The following is an 18,145-nucleotide window of genomic DNA, read 5'->3' as shown; positions in this document are numbered from 1 at the left end:
GTAAAAGACTTACCCTATCAAAAAGTGGTCTTCATGACGGTTGAAGGGCACTTAATCCTGCATTGAATAAGACCAAATTCATATGTTTTGGACAAACCGTTCTCGCGCTAAAGTTCGGCAAAGTAGAAAATATACGTATAATTAATGACCCTCTCCATGTCCAATGGCTTGTTACCCACAGGCTTCCAAGTCTTGAAAAGGGCCACCTCAACCAGTGTAACCCTATCAAGGCTTACGAGCTTGATGCGCCTATCCTTGTTCGTCCCTGCCGTTCCTTAACTGCGGTTGCTGCACCTCTTCCTGGCACTCACCTGAACGACTCTGTGTTACCTACTGTGGCTGCCCCTCTTCCTTGTATCCTCCTGCATGACTACGTTGCCTAGCCGTATGCCTGGTCTAAGGTTCGACGCCAAAAATCAACAACAACAAGTTCATATTAAAACGCTGAAGAGATTTTTGTTTGTTTGTTTGAACGCGCTAATCTTAAGAATTACTAGTTTGATTGAAATCATTATTTTTGTGTTGAATAGCTCATACATTGGGGAAGGCTATAGGATATAATTATACAATCACTCTACGACTAATAGAGGCGAAGCAGTAAAGAAAAATGTTGCAAGCACGGGAAATAGTATTTAAACTTTTTTCACTCGTACGAAGTTGATTTTGTGGTGTCGAACCTTGGACCAGGCATATGGCTAAGCAATGAAATCGTACAGGAGGGTACAAGGAAGAGGGGCGGCCACATTAGGTAACACAGAGTCGTTCAGGAGAGTGCCAGGAAGAGGTGCAGCAACCGCAGTTAAGGAACGGCTGGGACGAACAAGGATAAGCGAATCAAACTCGTGAGCCTTGTTAGGGTTACACTTTTTAAGGCGACCCTTTACAAGGCTTGGAAGCATGTGGGTAACAAGCCATTGGACGTGGAGAGGGTCATTAATTATACGTATATTTTCTACTTTGCCGAACTTTAGCGCGAGAACGGTTTGTCCAAAACATATGAATTTGGTCTTATTCAATGCAGGATTAAGTGCCCTTTAACCGTCATGAAGACCACTTTTCGATAGGGTAAGTCCTTTACGCGGTATAACCGGAAAACCGAAAAAACGCCCCTTTCGGGGGCCCCCACCACTTAAGCACAACTCCGTCGAAGTCGAAAACTTAGGAGAGTCTTAATGGGCAACCAATGAAGTCATTAAAGCAAAAAAATCTTTTGTAGGAATTATTTCCGATTTAATCAATTTTTGTGTTTAATTCTACTGGCCTAAATGGCGTCAGTAGCTTTCATTAAATCTTCCTGCGTGCAGTTGTTTGGGCACATGATCAAATGGCAAATAATCTGACGGTAACGATGATGATGGATGGAAAAATAAAAATTAATTGCTAGAAAAACATTTAGTTACATTTAACAATAACTGAATGTGTATGTCTGTTGCACAAGGTTTAAAATCAACTGATGAATCTTCCAAAAACTTTTAACTATTATTCTCTATGAATTTTCATTTGTACGTCCTTGAAACGGGTCTAATTTTTGTGTCCTTCATTAAAGGGGTCCCTGATAGTGTTTATCACAAGATTATTCGTGTCATATTGTTTCCAAATATCTCCAGGCTCCTTAGCCTTCCTCTTCCTCATCTCTATATAGCAATCGAGAACTTCTTTCTTCTCCTTCTCACGTCCAGGCAATTCTAGCCACTCTATCATATTCCTTAAGGGTCCTTTCACGCTGCGCTGCTCCTTAATCCTCTTCATTTCCTTGTAAAAATACAGGGTGGTCATCATATGATCCTTCATGAATTCGTTGATTTCCTTCATTCTTTGTTTGTGCTGTTTTCTGACCAATGCCGCTTTTTTCCGTTCTTTTTTGTCCTCCTCTATGGCGTTCAAGGTGCGGGCAATGTTGCGCATTTTGTAGTCGTATTTTCTGTAGTTGCTGGAGTCTACTATGATTATGATCTTGGGGTTTCTGTCACGTCTCATGGATAGACCATAAGACGGCTCGCGGGATTTGCCCGTCACACTGGATAGCAGTATTGTTGTCTGTAAGATAAAATAAAAACTATGAGGTCATCTGCATCTTTATTTTGAAAAAGCTACGAAGCTGCGAAGCCACGATAGCCGAACGGTGAAGAGGTCGGACTGGCCGACTCGTCATCCGTGGAACGCGGGTTCGATCCCCGCTCACCCTCGACTATTGTGGTGAGCCCACTCGTACGATACTAATAATATTCTTTGAAAAACCTTGGTCTGACCAAGATTTAGATTATGAGAGCGCTACATTCGCGAGCATTTTCATAATAATTTTGCGATGTGGATGTATTTTAAAGTACTGCAACGAATTGTGAGCTATTTTATCGCAGAATGTGCGTCGTAACATATACATACATTTAATAGTACATTTAAAATAAACAAACTTTTTAAAACAAGATATTTTAATAAATACAACGGACCTACTAAAATTAAATAGCCCAATGGTGAAGGTGTCCAACAGTACAACTGGCCGATTCTAGATAATACACCTTTTTCCATACGAGTTAAAGTAATTTGGTTTAAATATAATGTTAACAATGTTAAGTGTGTCAAACTCACCATAATAACATTCCTAAGTAAAAACATTAAATTCATTTTAATTTAATTCCTCATACCGAACGGATACGGTCTTCAAGCTTGTTAAATACAATAACGATTGGATTGTAAAATTGACTTTTTATGGCGTAGATAAAATAAGGTAAGTGTATGACGTAAGGGAAATATTATGAGAATTTGACGACATGGCTTTGCTTGGCAGTTTTTGGATTGATAACGATTAATTTACTAAGATAACTTGTCCCAAAATTGTTTAAATATAATGAAAAAAGAAGAAAAAATATTTATTTGGTACCAGAAATAAAAGAATATTTTTAAAAGTTTTGTACCATTTTTTTTAATTCCTATTTATTGCATTTTTGATGTTAGTAGATATATTTAGATTTTGTCAGCTGTCATGTTTTAATTAAACAATTTAATGTTACCCAGGTCCTTGGGTTGCTCAAATAATTTATTTAAAAAGTACACCCTGTATGTAACTTACTTACAAATTCAGAAACATTGTACCTACATTCATAAATGTATAGTCATTCAGTAATACACTTTACTAGTCAAATAATGATATTTCTCTGTATTTTGACTAACAATGTTTTATTTATTTAATAAATTATTGGTTATCGTTACGCTTTTCAATCAGGTATTTGAGTTTACTAAATTATTAGCTTCGTTGATTTTGATGAAGAAAATGCGTGACTTTCATGAATTTACGTAATATTTTATGTAAGAAGGCTAACTTTTAGTGTTTTTCCACTGTAATATTTTCCATTGATGCATATTTTTATGGTCAGCTATATCTACTATAATTTATTATAGCTGATTTAAAAAACAAAGAAAAAATTAAAAATAAATATACATAATATAATGGAATATTTCTCGTTATTCATGAACTCTAATTTCGGTTACTTGTTTTGTTAAATCTTATCAAAGTTGCAAACCTTGTTGATATTTAATTTTTGTTTTCTTTCTCTTACAGATTTCAGCGTTACTAAGATCTGAAATACCTCCTCACTTCAGATTTATTAATTTTCCGGAATACAGATATGAACTACCTAGGACTAGAGTTCCATCAAGACCTCTGTCATCAATGCCGTATAGGAGGAGACTGTGATTTCTACAGGAAGAGCGCAAAACTGAGTATGTTTTTCCTGTAGTGCAGGCACTCTGTTCCATCAAAAGGGTGTTTTTGTAATGATCAATGCAGCATAACCTGAAATGTGTATGTGATGCAGTGACAGTTTTGTTATGTTAGAGAAATAAGAGTTATTTCTCTAACCATCACCACTAATGCTGGAACCTATTTGGTTATGTACTATGACTGTATTATTAATGAATAATTTATGGCGTTTGATATAGTAAATAAAGAATATCTTTTTTAATGTCTTGAGTAGGCTTTACGTAAATAAAAATAAAATGTGTGTCTTATCAATATTTTTTTTGTTATAATAATTTTCTAATTTGTTATTACAAGTAAAAATAATAACAAGTTTCATTTACCATCAGGATTATCCCCATTCTGTAAATTCAGCACTTTTAAAATCGTCCATTTTCATCCTCTTAAGACTTGGAGGCAGATTTTCACCGTAGCTATCGAATAAATTGTTGTACGTCCATGGAAGGGAATGCGTTAAGCCATTGCTGTCGTACAATACTGTGGTATTATTGTCCGGTTCGGATTTAGCCTTTTCATCTTGAAGTTTTTGGTATAAGTCATGGAACGATGGTGGGGGCTTGATTCTGTCCATTTTCTTTTTGCATGCAACTGTAAAAATAAGAATTAAATGATTTGTACAAGTTTTCCAGAATTATTGATTGTTAATTAAGGCTTTTCAAATTTTATTGTAATATTCAAATTCAATATTTAACATAATAAATTATATTATTAACTATCACAGAAGTAGACTTGGTACATTACATCATCAAGCAAGAAGTGTGGTTCTATCAGAGTAGAATAGCACCATCCTCAGTCTTCTCCTGGATGCTTAGTCACCTTACTAAGGCTGAGTTGCACCACCTTATTTTAACCATAACATTGACAATAACCGGTGCTTTTTATATGGAGTTTGACAGATTTTTGACATTTGTCAAAGTTAAAGTAAGATGCAGTGTGGTGATGGTAGAGTAGAATACATTTGTCACCAACCCCTACTCTTCCCACGGGTGTCGCAAGAGGCGACTTAGGGCCTACACATAAACAGAGAACGGGCGACAGCGCTCTCTGAAAAACATTAATCCTTTAAACTGCGATCTCCAGCCCGCCTGCCACGCGTGGGGATTGTGGCAAAACCCTCCACTTTAGTGGAGGAGGCTCATAGTCCAGCAGTGGACTGTAAAGGGCTGCTGATGATGATGAAAGTAAGATGGTGCAACTCAACCTAAGTAATAAATATGTGAACATCAGGCCTCCTCAACTCATCAGGCCAGTGTGGGGAGTGTAGGCCAAATCCTCCATTTGCCTCTAGTAAATTAGAGAGGATCATGCTCCTGTAGTGGAGACTAAAATGACCTGATGATAATGAAAAAAATTATACTCAAAGGTGACTGACTGACTGATAAAGTGATCTATCAACGCACAGCCCAAACCACTGGACGGATCGGGCTGAAATTTAGCATGCAGGTAGATGTTATGACGTAGGCATCCGCTAAGAAAGGATTCGAAGACGAAACTCCACCCCTAAGGGGGTAAAACGGGATTCACAAGTACGAAGTCGCGGGCGGCCGCTAGTTTTATGGTAAAATGGAATAAAAAACTTACCATACTCTCTAAGAGCATCTATTTCTTCCCTGGAATAGTGGGAATATCGGCAGATGCCTCCAAATTTGCATTCCCCATTTTGAAACCTAAGACAGGGCTTCTTGAATGCCTCTTCTGATAATATCATTTCTGGATCTGAAATTTTTATAATGAAATTACAACTTTACCTAGCTTTTCATTTTCAACCTTAATTTGAGAAGAAAATAGTTAAAAATGCTTGATCTATAATGGACCATTATAAAAGTTATATTAGGGGGATGATTGGGATGGTCTATGCTATTTTTTGTACAAAAACCCATTCAAGTAAGTTGATGGTTGAAGGTACCAGACAATATTTGTTTCTTTCTAGATAAACAATTAAATATAAGATACCAAGGTCAAATTAGGATCTTAAGACTTATTCAAAATAATCGCAGGCCTTTTAAAGAAAGTCTGATAAATATAATTAAGAGTTATTTACCTTTGTACTGGTGGTAGTGTTCCCGCACTAACTTTTGATGTAAAACACCATTATTGTGAGTTCTAACGATTGCTGGAGCCGACACCATAGTTTTGTCACAATATTCGCAATAGTATCTTTTACCCATTGCTGATAATTTTATGATAATAAAATAACAAAAACGAAACAAACTGCAAAGCAGCCAGCAAAACAAACAAAATGTCAATGTCACATTGACTTTGACATTTAATTGTGACAATTATTCAGGGTTGCCATAATAAAAAAATGTAATCAATTTATATTATTTTTAAATTTAACGCACTGGGTAAACCTAGATTAACCAATGCTAAAAAAAAACAACCAAAAAAGCTAGTACGCGTATAAAAAGTTGAGGCGGACGCGGTCGCTCACGTACTCACACTGACGTAATATGTGTGTTCCTACTTACAACATATTATTAAACTCATTCAAATTCAAATATCGAATATAGGATTCGAGCTGCGCAGGATCAGTCGTAAAAATCCTTGGGGGAGGCCTTTGTCTAGCAATGGACACAAGATGCCACAATGATACAAATTCAAGATGCTACAGCATGTTAGAAGCAGTGTCGTCCGTAATATAAAATGAAATACCTTACACTGTTCCAATTGAGGTAAATTACCTCTAGAAGGTTAATAAAATACCATTGTATTTGTACAAATTATACTTTAAAAAACTTTATAACTTACTACAGTTGGTCTATAATTACAAAAAATAATAATTATAATGTTACAGAGTGTACCGTAGATAGTTAGGCACACTGTAAGTAACCTGTAATGGTTTAAAAAAGTTAGGAAACTGCTGAAGGTTGTCTTGAGGTCTCACCTCTAAAGGTTTGGGCAGTTTATTGAAGAATTCCTCGAAGTGAGGCAAGTTCGACAATGGGCTTACACTTGTTTGGGACGGTTGGAATGGGTAAGAATTGAAGTTATTGAAAGGTTTTTGTTCGTATGAATTCAAAAAGTTTTTCTGTAAAGGTGGGATGTTTGGAATAGGCACCGGGATGGGTCTGAAATTGTTTTGTGTGGTGATTTCGAACATGGGAGGCTGTAATGGCGTTGGAGGCCTCAAAAAGAAGTTTTGCTTGTTCTGTAAGGGTAGAGACATCAGAGGCGGAAGAAGCGTTTGACTCGCAAGATGTCCGAGGCTATCTGAAACAAAAGTCATATTATAACAAATTCATATTAACTAATTACCTACTCAACGGCACAACAGAATAATAGCGGAGGGCCTTGCATTGCGTCTAGTTAGCCTGCGTCAAATTTTACATCAGGGAGTTGGACAACTGGACAACTGAAGTAAATATCTTAAAGCTAAAGTTTCAGAGGGTATTGATGTCTGTTTAATTTTTCAGTAAGTTTCAGCTCTTTAGAACAAGCAAAAGAAGCTTATATTATAATAATATGGAATGGTCATTTAATGATCCCACCTCTGGGAATTGACAATAGATCAAGCAGTCTACGCTTCAAATGGGTGGGCAGAGAACTGAAACGGGCACTGCCGTTGGAGCGAGACAGCAGATGTAACACCGGATAACGCTCTGGATCTGGAGCAAAGAAGAGCTATTACACAGGCTGATCTTTTTGGGGAAAGAAAACCAATGAATGGTCTGTGATTAGCAACTCTGCGATAGAATCCAGAATCGGCCCGGAATAATATCTCCGTGGATAAGTAATGTTTGTTAATTTCTTGCATGTGATGTTATTTTATTGTATAGTTGGAGCTTCAAATGAATTTTGGAATGATTTGGGTGCAAACATATTATTTAAATTAGTTTCATAGTGTTTTATTTGTGTAGGTAATCATCAAATTTCTTGACCAATTTTGTTTTAGAGGCTTTTCGATACATTTCGTTAAGTAGGTAATATGTAGTTTGATGGTTTACGTACCAAAAGAGGATCTGAAAGGTTCTGCAGCTTTAGAGAAGTCACCAGATCCAAATATCGCACTCGATTCATCGCTGAAACTTGCTTGACTCCTGGATTTGTCTCCAGCTCTTGCTTTAGTATCGACAAGCGTTTCTAGTGGGTTCGACATTCTTCGCGTAGATAGTTTAAAATCACTTTCACTTTCAGATACTAACGAAGACACATCATCAGATTTAGCAGCTTTCTCCGTATCTTCTATTTTGTCTTCATCTGCACTTTTGACTTTAACCGCCGACTTTTCTTCTGCAGCTGCATCATCAGCTCTTTTGACTTCTGAACCCTTCTTTTCAACTTCTTCACCTTTTTTTGACACATCATCATCTTCAGACACAGTTTTGGTCTCTGCTTGATCTTCTTCAGCTTTCTTTTCGCTTGCCTTATCAGATTCAGCAGTTTTTACATCTGCATCTTCTTTCGCAGATTTCGAGGTTTCATCGTTTGATCTCCTGTTGTTAACGTGTTCAGTTTCAGAAAAAAGTTTTTCATCTTCACTCAGTTTTAAGTCTGCATAGTCATCGAAATCTACATCACCTGTAGTGGCTCGTTCAATTCGTTCTTGTTCTTCTTTGTGTTCATCAGCTTTTCTGACAGCTTCGCTCTCAGTTACTGCATCGCTGACTACTTCTACTGGAACTGTGTAAGATTCGGCTTCACGGTTGACTTCTTCTGCTGGTTGAGCGGCTTCTGTATTTGCACTTTTAACTTCTGCTTCTGTAGCGTCCTACAAATTCAAAGAATAACATCACCGAGTGGGCAAACATCTCGTAGTACTGATGGCCATTGGGACAGAAAAGTTTACAAGTGGCGACCAACCACAGACTGGACAATGTAGGCTAGGTACCTCTCAATCAGTGAAGGTCGCGGGAAGCACCTGGATGCGGGCAGGACAGGACCGGTCGCTGTGGAAATCCGTGGGGAAGGCCTTTGTTCAGCAGTGAACGGCATTTGGTTAAAACAAAAAATATCACTGGTAGATAGAAGTGTGGCTAGACTCACTTACTTGAGCATCTTTGTCCTCAGCAACCACTTGGCTAATTAACAAAACCGTTAAAGCTAATGTTATTCTCATGATTGCGTAATTGTTCTTTAATTGTGTTAACACAGTGCCACAAAGGCTGCAACTAGACGTAGTCACTGTTGTTCTTATGGTTAGGTGACCGTGAAATCGATTTGGTGGATTGACTTCAAAATGGCACGCGTAAACAATTCAGTAAGTAGTGTTTATTTCAGTTTACTGCTGATTAATGTTTACGCCTATTAGGGCAGTTCAGCGTCGATATGGAAGGATGTGGAGCGAGAGTCGACACAATGGAATATCTATCTTCAATGTAACTGAAATGAATTACCGTAAAGATACTGTTTAGGTATAGGAAACTTAACAATGCCAGTTTCAGATAGGCATCTTTTGAGGCTATATCAAATCCCGTTGTGTAACAAAATTCAAAGAGAAAATTTCTCAATGGCTTAAAATATGGGACAGATTAAGGAGGAGGTAACATTTTCAGACTTTACTAAAATTTTAGCTAAGTATTAAACTAATATTTATAGTTAAAACGTCCATTGTTGTTCTAAAGGGACTAATTTAATTTTAGTTCTAGAGGAAGGTGATTGAAAATTATTGTAATTTAGGCCATAATCTGGCAATCACAAACATTAAAGGAAATGAAAAACCTACAAACATTATTTTGCTCTCGCTGGGATTAGAACTCCCAGCTCTTGTTCTAGTCAGGCACGTGAACCACTAAGCAAGCGGGATGGGCGTATACAGGGTGACAGGGAAACTCGACCTATTCCTTGAAAGGAATTATACTAGAGGTCATTAGCTACAAATTAAGTCCCGTGAACCAGGGATTTTTTTTTAGAAATTACTGACTTGTTGCCAAAAACAATTTGACACCATTCCCCAATAATTCGAAATCACAAGTTTTCTAAAAAGACACTTCATTCTGGTCTTAAAAACTTAATAAATTTTAAATTACCTGTAAATTACGATTTTAATTGAGTTGACAAAATAGTGACGTCACTTGCTTGTAGTGCCATAAAATCAACACGTCTACTGTGAATAAACTACTCCACTCTAAACATTGAATCCCTTATAACGAATAGGTCTAGTTTCCCTACTGTCACTCTGTATTATGGTCTAGTGCCCCCAGGATGTTCGATTACACCGATTCGAAGACGATACATAGTTGTTGAGTACTTATACAGTACTAGCTTTCTGCCCGCGGCTTCGCCCGCGTGGAATTTTGTCTGTCACAGAAAAACTTTATCGCGCGCGTCCCTGTTTCAAAAACCGGGATAAAAACTATCCTATGTCCATTCCCGGGACTCAAACTATGTCCCTGCCAAATTTCATCGAAATCGGTTGCGAGGTTTAAGCGGGAAAGCGTAACAGACAGACAGACAGAGTTACTTTCGCATTTATAATATTAGTTGGGATATTGGTTGGTAGGTACTTATCCATGAGCTGTGATACTAATCGCACCCCCCAAAACTACTTTTGTATCTGCGAGCGGCTATAAAAGTACTTTAACTTTCATGTATCAAAACACGATTTATGAATCACCTGTATAGAAGAAATTAATAGTGTCCTTGTTTGAATTAAAAACTCTAATGCTGGCGAGCAGAAACAGAATAATTTCAACGTCAAGTCATGACAGAAAAGATGATGTTTAGACATTTTTATGATGAAGAAAGCGTAGAAAGTTTTATTTTTTGTATCAGTATTTGTAAATATTTTACACACTGATTGGTGCTTAAAAGTACTGGAATGGTATGATTTGATATTGTTGCACATTATTGTTTACTGTAGATAACTCAATAACTACGTTTGTAGCCTACACCCTTCATGTACCAGTAGTAACAAGGCTGTTCGTACAAGTCTCTATACAACCCGATCAAACTAACTGCGAGCTACAAGGTGGACCGACGACATCGTAAAGGTAGCAGGAAGGCGCTGGACGCAGACCGCTACCAACCGGGCAACATGGAATGCATTGGGGGAGGCCTATGTTCAGCAGTAGACGTCCTATGGCTGAGATGATGATGATGATGAAGCTTACGGCGAACATTGCTGGAATGCAACTCTCCCTTACACTCGTGTAACTTCCTGCGTTCGCCCCGTCCCGTACCAGAGCGTCGATGTGACGTCACGGCCATCAGGTGCGCTGTTAACTCGATCGGGTTGTACCTATCTATAGTCTCTACACGCGTAGCTTTTACCGTGGGAAAAATCAAATCTAAAACGTATGAACTGGACGAATCCAGGCTAAGTACCTGGTAGTAAGTAAAATTTTGTCTAGTCATTACCTACCTACTGGTCAGAAATGAGTGTATTTGTTAAAATATCGGCGATGGCTCATCACTGCGATCTAAGGTCCTAACAGAACCATCTCTTAGTTGCGTAGAGAATAACGGAATGGTTCAAAGAATGCCTAAGAAAGTCACAAACAACCACGAAAGTTCAAGCGATGGTAGCAGTTGTCCACCAATTTAAATATTGTTGTGTAACATCGCAAAATTTTGTTAAAGTATCAGACCTATTTTGATGAAGGTCGCGGAAAGCACTGGTCTCGACAATCCTGAGGTCCTTAACCAGTACGGGACATCCTTTGGCTGAAATGATATTAATGGTCAGACCTATCTTGAAAATGGAACTAGGTTATTCCATCTTATTTAACTTCATGTTAATTATTAATTAAGGCGGATACAAAAGGGGGCGCCACCGGCGGTCGCGGGAACTTCAGGGTGCTGAACCAAACCCAGGCCGAAGAGGATGCTTTCGACTACGTGTCGCTTCGAGACAATCCTCATCCCACCGGGTGAGTTACTAGATTTTTTACAAAATAAGTTGGAGTGAGGTGCAGGACTCTATTCGAGAATTGTTTATCCTTAAATTCTCATTTTCATCACAAAACAAAAGGTCGTGGCCCAAACCAGGTGTACCCTAGTGTAAGCACAAGGTAACTGGCGTTAGGACACAAGAGCCATTGAAGCAGGAAAGCCAAGGTCTCAAACTCCTTCGAACGCTTCACGCACTTTCTTTAGGCGCCCTGCAGCTATAGACCGTTTCATCCACGAAGACGCGCCCCACCATTCTTCCGCTAATGTTTGTGTGTTATCGGTACACGCTAAATTATTCATGAGTTCATGCACACTACGATAATGACGCTAGGATCGCTCGGTTCAAACTCCCCGCACCCCGCGCTTCCCTCGACCAAAAATTGGTGGGGCGCGTCTTCGTGGGTGAAACGATCTGTACTGAATTTTTTTTTTCTTTCTTTCTTCCTGTCATTGTAGGATGGTAGCAGCAATAGCCCACATGGTGAAGGGGGCCCTTGGAGGCGGCATCCTGGGAGGCCACGTGGCTTACTCCAAGGCTGGGCTCTACGTTGCTTTGCCTCTCCATCTCTTCTTTGGGCTGTACATAACCTACTGTCTATACGTAAGCATCCAAAGATATACCCCCTTACTAATAAAACTTAGACGCTCGTTGAACATGACATTTAGTATGGAAATGCCATTTAAAAAAGGTTTTCAACAAGTGTATAACTTTTTATTAGTAAGGAGATAGAATCACCTCTTTTTGATCCACTAAGAAAAAACATCCTGTATAGGGCGATCAAAATAAATGTCAAGAATAGATTTATTTTTGTAACTAGTAGTTTTCTAAGATACAAATAGTGTTTTTTAACCATTCAAAGCCTTGAAGATATTATACCTTGAAGAGGCCCGGATTGTAATTAACTAGGTAGGGCAAAAGGAAAGACGAAGTAGTGAGGGCAGGTCCCCCAATAGCTGGACTGACGATCTGGTGAAGGTCGCGGGAGGTGCCTTGACCGGTCGTTGTGGAATACCTTTGCGGGAGGCCTTTGTCCAGCAGTGTTCGTAATTTAAATTTTAAATTACGAACACTGCTGGACAAAGCTTCAGCCATCGGTCGTTTTAAATTTTAAAACGACCGATGGCTAAAGAGGAACGTACATTATAAAGTTTCCAATTTTCAGCTGCTGGTTGAGTCCGCTCAGATACTGTATAAGCGGACGAAGATATCCTCCATGTCTTATCCCGACGTGGGGGAGGCCGCCATGGCCTGTCATCCGAACCCCAAGGTCGCGAGAATGGCGAAATGGTTCAGGTAACTGCAGAAATTTAATCTTGAGATGTAACCTAAGGGAGCTCACAGACCAGCGACAGTACCTATATCGGCGACTGCTTGCTAATTAAGTCGGCCAGTCGTCGATATTCAATTAGAAGACCGTCACCCACGCATCGCGGATACCGCGACGGTATAGATCGTTTCATCCACGAAGACGCGCCCCACCAATTTTTGGTCGAGGGAAGCGCGGGGTGCGGGGAGTTTGATCCGAGCAATCCTAGCGTCATTATTGTAGTGTGCGTGTGCACTCATGGATAATTAGCGTGTACCGATAATACTTAAACATTAGCGGAAGAATGGTGGGGCGCGTCTTCGTGGATGAAACGATCATACCCGACAGTTGCTGTTGCGCAGAGTGGAGCGGAGAGATGTGGAAAAAATTCAATCTGATGGGTTCAAAACATTTCTCTCGGTCTCATTTCTGTCTTGGTGGAAATTGGGCCTTAGAGTCTGACATTGCCAATCGGTGTCCTCCAAGACATCGCATCATGTAATGCAGTGCGAGACAAATGTGGAACTTGTCATTTTGCGCTATTGGCTTTTTCGGGCCATTAATATTTGTATTTTTAATATAGATATTCGATAGATGCAATCATCTGCCTCGACCTGTTTGGTTCCTGTGCGTGCTACCAGCTCATAATAGCTAAATCTTTGAAGCAACTGGTAGAGAATACTCAGACTACGTCCATGGACGGGATGTCAGCAGGTATGTCATTTTTGTTCGTTTATCCATCCATTACCATTCAAGACCTCATGTATATTTATAGGGTTGAACACCATACAGACCCTCGTGGGTCGAACTGCTAGGAAACAAAACGAATAATAAATTTTTCAGATTACTTAAAATAATAGATGAATACATTTTTCAGGTTACCCCTCGTTGCGAGTGTATATGGCAATCATGATCGTGCCTATCATCTTGATCTGCCTTATAAGGCATCTGAAGTGGCTGGCGCCGTTTTCCATTGCAGCCAACCTGTTCATAGGTGAATAAAGGACCATAGATGTTTGCTAATTTTTACCATTATGAAGCTCCTAACACAATGAGCAGATTTTCAGCGTAACCAAACACATTTTAGAGAGTCCCTGCGCTCCCTGCGCGTTTGACCGCGATGTTGAAATTTATTGTAACAATTTGAAATAGCAGAATCGACTTCACAAGAAGCCACTTAGTCACCAATTATATTACTGGTGCTAAAATACTTAATATGCTCGTTTTCACCATCAATTCCTAATTTTTAAGTGATCCTATAGTACATAACGCATACCAGGAGTTCTGTTTTCAAAACGGTCACTTAACAATTAGGGATTGATGGTGAAAACGGGCATTAGTAATATCTGCAAAGCCCCAAACCAAGCTTTGGAACTAGGTTAAAAGGTAATTGCATCAACTGTGTTTAATTTATTTAAACTTATTTCCCAGTGATTGCTCTCGGCACGGCTGTGTTCTATGCCATCAAAAACAATCCCGGTTTCACTGGAATGAAGCCATACACGTCCTTCTATAATTCACTGGAGTACACTGGCATGGCCGTGTTCAGCATGTCGTGCGCCGGAGTCGTGATACCTGTGGAGAACAATATGAGAGATCCGAAAAAGTTCAACGTTTCTCTTGTGATCGGTATGTGGTCTTTCTACTTCAAATTCAATTTAAATAGTAATCTGAGCCATGTGGTTACGACAGAGTAGAAAATTACTACCCTTACTATTTCCGTGGATATCGTAAGAGGCGACTAAGGCCCCTCGCCCACGGCGACATTTTGTAGCGATGCAGTAGCGATTCTGTCGTGGGGAGTGTAAATGATTTTAGAGTGGATTATCATTCAGTAGTGGAGACTAAAATAATCTGATGATGGTGAAGTAATAACAAATTATATCATAATATTTTAAGTCCGCCTGGCTAGCTACCACCATCTTACCTAAGTCTGTCGCCATAACAACAATGTTAACAGCATTGTTGTGTTCCGGCAGTTAGAGGTAAGATAGCCAGTTCCTCCGTGGTTGAGGATTCCGGGTGAAGCTCGCTTCCACCTTCGGCCTGATCATCACTTACCGTCAGGTGAGATACAGGCCAAGAGCTTCCTCGTTGTGGATAAAAAAAAAAAGAAGATTACTTGATATCTACTATACTTCTAGAATGTCTGACTGATTTCTGAAGACCACTGGAAAATTGTGTTTCATCCACGAAGACGCGCCACACCAATTTTTGGTCGAGGAAAGCGCGGGGTGCGGGGAGTTTGATCCGAGTAATCAAAGCAATCCGAGCGTCATTATTGTAGTGTGCGTGTGCCCTCATGGATGATTTAGCGTGTACCGATAACACTCAAACATTAGCGGAAGAATGGTGGGGCGCGTCTTCGTGGATGAAACAATCTAGACGATCTATAGTTGTCTTGTTGTTTACATAGGAATGACTATAATCGTGATTGGAACTGCGACGGTGTCGTTCTTCGGTTATGCTGCATTTTTGGACAAAAGCGAAGCGCCTATTACTGTTAACTTTCCTATGTACTTGTGAGTATTCGCACTAAACTATGTTTTGCTTATTCGCTGTTGGTGTAAAGGAGACTAGCACATCAGTGGGCTGAGTGTGAGTGTGAGCGCGTTTAAAAAATGTATGAAAATTTTAGTTTTTGAACGTTTCCCGTTAGGGGCGCTGTACAATCCGTCATCGCACTCACTAGTGAGCGCGTTTGATGTAAATTCGCACTAGGCTATCAGAATAGTGTAATTTGCGATCTTCTTATTTATCATCATCACGGTATTAATTTCAATAATGATGACGAATTCGTGTACCATCGGCAACAGTGTTAACTATCCATTGCCTGTCAAGTCGTCTCGTTCTATCGCAAAGAATCACCATTTGATGAGAGCGAGAGCAAAAACGGAAATAGATAGTTAACAGTGTGGCCGTGTGTACATAGCTGCATGATGATTGTGTGTTAATTTGTCTCTTACTACATTAACGCCCGTATTCACAAACATTAACTATGAGGTCTCACAGGGTATTACACGAACCAATCACAGAGCTCTATAATTGAACTCTGTGCGCTCGATTTGCTGCTTCACTTAAACAAGCATCGTTTGTGAATACGGGCGTAAGTATTTACAGTAACCTTTACTTGTATCTTCACCAACTTTAAATTTTCAGGTTCCTGAAAATATTGAAGGGTTTGATTGCGGTCATGATTTACGTCACCCACGCTCTGAACTTCTGGGTGCCTTTCAACCTGTGCTTCTATTACATCAAGCCCTGTCACAAACAGGAGAAGATCGTCATGTGGGAGCTGTTCTACAGGGCTGTCTTTGTCGTCGTCATTAGTGTAGTGGCGATTATATTCCCGAACATCAACGCCTTGATGGGATTTGTAAGTATTATTAATTGATATTTTCTTTTTCTTGTGTGACTCATCATCATCATCATCATTTCAGCCATAGGACGTCCACTGCTGAACACAGGCCTCCCCCAATGATTTCCACAAAGGTTGGTTGGTAGCGGCCTGCATTCAACGCCTTCCTACCTTCATGAGGTCGTCGGAAGGAATGACAGAAGTTTCATGTCTACCGCTGTCACTGTTCTTGATAGTAACTAACGATCCAAAGTCATCTTCTTGAATGAAGCGAGTACGCCAGCCTCGCCTGCTTGCAGAATGATTTCTGAATTTCTTAACTTGACCTTCACTGGTTGGGTTTTATTAGCGGTCAAGCTGTAGATCCTAGCTACACAGGAGTTGCAGTGGGAATGATAGGTGGGAAGGGAATAGTCCCGTTGTAGGATGATTAATCTTTTAATTCTCATTACAGCTGGGAGCCTTCTGCCTATCCAACATGGCGTTTATCTGGCCACTGTTTATCCATCTGCTGGTGATATGGCATAGACCTGGCCTTGGCAAGTTTCGGTGGAGGCTGTGGAGGTGCGCCGTCTTGTTGGTCATCGGATTCTTCCTCCTCTGCTGTGGTAGCATCGTGAACTTGTACGAGCTCGTATCTGTATTCAAATAGTCATTCTTAGTCATCATTATTAGGATCGCGATAGAGTATACAAATCGTTGTGATATGTTTTGCACTTACATACTTTTTATCTTTATTTATTTTTCACTTCCTTTTGATATATCGGGTATTTGGACTTGGCGTTTAGTCCGCAAATTATTATTTATAAATTTTTAATGCTGGTGAAGCATTTATAGAAGTACATTGTATTTTTAGTAACTTTACAAGATATTGTTATTATGAATTTTCATTGCGAATTTGGACTGAAATAAAAATTTATTATTTTCTATTTGCCTCTTTTATTTTTCATTTGCTATCTATGTTATTATGTATTTTATTATTTTTTCTAAGAGGTTAAACGATGGCTTTGCAAAAGAATACGTTTTTAGTGTAAATATTTTATTAACCCATTATAGACTAGCGGTCCCATATGGTACCACTTTTTTGTGTGTTTTAATTTGGCTCTATACATTAACACGTGAAAAGATTCAGTGCTCTGATTGATGCAAGTCGTAGCCAATAGATATGGTCTATGCTTCTAGGAATAAAAATTGACAGTTATTCTTTTCAGTTGTGTGTAATAAATGATTGAAGTGAGCGCATCAAAATTTTCTCTTAAAAATTGACGCGCCATTCAAGTAAGTGATCATATTTTTTTTGTGTGATAGTGAAATACTGATTTTGTTACAATCTTGTATTCTCCATAAGTGCTCTAATTATGAAATGGTGTAAAATTACGTCGATAGGTAATAATAATTGGAAATATTGTATGTCAAAATTACTGGTACCGTACGGTACCGCTAGCCGCTTACCGTGTCTTTTTCATTATTTTATGATTTTTAGTTTTTACTGTGTTTATTGGGAAGTATGTGATATATTCAATGGTATATAAGGTATACAGGAAGATAAAGTAAAATAGTTTCCTATACTTTACAAAACCATGGGTTTTTGTTTATTTTAGATGTAACTTACACGAAACATTGGCAGTTTTGGAGGACGATGAAGGTCCCAAGACGAAGCAGATATTTATAGAACGAACTCGAGATAATTGCAATTCTCGAACAATATTAGAGCATAAGAAATGTTACGTGGGACTAAGTGCAGCGTGCAATGCCAAGCTCCATTCCAAATTTTTGAATATTCAAAGATGAAAATGAATATTCCTTACCCAATATACAGTTTTTTTTACATTTAATATCACTTCTGTTATTTGCTTGTATATTAATACATATAATAATAATAATAAAATATACAAT

General features: G+C 39.0%; 3 protein-coding genes across 4 annotated transcripts; 1 reads left to right on the top strand and 2 right to left on the bottom strand.

The window, feature by feature from the left end:
- Positions 1 to 1,428: 1,428 nt before the first annotated feature.
- Positions 1,429 to 6,016, bottom strand: LOC135084652 (uncharacterized). The gene is made up of 4 exons (XM_063979426.1): positions 5,796 to 6,016; positions 5,336 to 5,470; positions 4,078 to 4,342; positions 1,429 to 2,037 (listed from the first exon to the last, which is right to left on the bottom strand). The coding sequence occupies exons 3-4, from the start codon at positions 4,093 to 4,095 to the stop codon at positions 1,522 to 1,524; spliced, it is 534 nt and encodes a 177-aa protein (XP_063835496.1). The 5' UTR covers positions 4,096 to 4,342; positions 5,336 to 5,470; positions 5,796 to 6,016; the 3' UTR covers positions 1,429 to 1,521.
- A 496-nt stretch (positions 6,017 to 6,512) lies between these two features.
- LOC135084586 (otolith matrix protein OMM-64-like) lies at positions 6,513 to 8,849 on the bottom strand. 2 transcript variants are annotated; one of them, XM_063979358.1, is made up of 3 exons: positions 8,742 to 8,849; positions 7,703 to 8,462; positions 6,513 to 6,964 (listed from the first exon to the last, which is right to left on the bottom strand). In XM_063979358.1, exons 1-3 carry the CDS (start codon positions 8,808 to 8,810, stop codon positions 6,543 to 6,545), a joined length of 1,251 nt encoding a protein of 416 aa, XP_063835428.1. In that variant the 5' UTR covers positions 8,811 to 8,849; the 3' UTR covers positions 6,513 to 6,542. The 2 variants fall into 2 exon arrangements, with proteins under 2 accessions (XP_063835428.1, XP_063835429.1); XM_063979359.1 differs by having other exon boundaries at positions 6,513 to 6,960.
- A 1,558-nt stretch (positions 8,850 to 10,407) lies between these two features.
- On the top strand, positions 10,408 to 17,178 carry LOC135084683 (proton-coupled amino acid transporter-like protein pathetic). Its single transcript, XM_063979454.1, has 10 exons — positions 10,408 to 10,514; positions 11,444 to 11,562; positions 12,041 to 12,185; positions 12,748 to 12,878; positions 13,475 to 13,605; positions 13,769 to 13,885; positions 14,323 to 14,520; positions 15,308 to 15,413; positions 16,051 to 16,267; positions 16,704 to 17,178. Exons 1-10 carry the CDS (start codon positions 10,512 to 10,514, stop codon positions 16,899 to 16,901), a joined length of 1,365 nt encoding a protein of 454 aa, XP_063835524.1. The 5' UTR covers positions 10,408 to 10,511; the 3' UTR covers positions 16,902 to 17,178.
- Positions 17,179 to 18,145: the final 967 nt, after the last annotated feature.

The sequence above is a fragment of the Ostrinia nubilalis genome, chromosome 26 (assembly GCF_963855985.1).
Source record: "Ostrinia nubilalis chromosome 26, ilOstNubi1.1, whole genome shotgun sequence".
NCBI classification, from domain to species: Eukaryota; Metazoa; Arthropoda; class Insecta; order Lepidoptera; family Crambidae; genus Ostrinia; species Ostrinia nubilalis.
The sequence above is the reverse complement of the archived record's forward strand: the minus strand, read 5'-3'. Positions and strand labels throughout refer to the sequence as shown.

Bases quoted from the DNA above. Each gene is read 5' to 3' on its own strand.
- LOC135084586 (XM_063979358.1), bottom strand. From the start codon at position 8,810: ATGAGAATAACATTAGCTTTAACGGTTTTGTTAATTAGCCAAGTGGTT. The intron at 8,463-8,741 runs GTAAGTGAGTCT...TTGAATTTGTAG, and splicing joins CTGAGGACAAAGATGCTCAA to GACGCTACAGAAGCAGAAGT. The intron at 6,965-7,702 runs GTACGTAAACCA...CTTTTGTTTCAG, and splicing joins ACCTTTCAGATCCTCTTTTG to ATAGCCTCGGACATCTTGCG.
- LOC135084683 (XM_063979454.1), top strand. The intron at 12,879-13,474 runs GTAACTGCAGAA...TTTTTAATATAG, and splicing joins AGAATGGCGAAATGGTTCAG to ATATTCGATAGATGCAATCA. The intron at 16,268-16,703 runs GTAAGTATTATT...TTCTCATTACAG, and splicing joins TCAACGCCTTGATGGGATTT to CTGGGAGCCTTCTGCCTATC.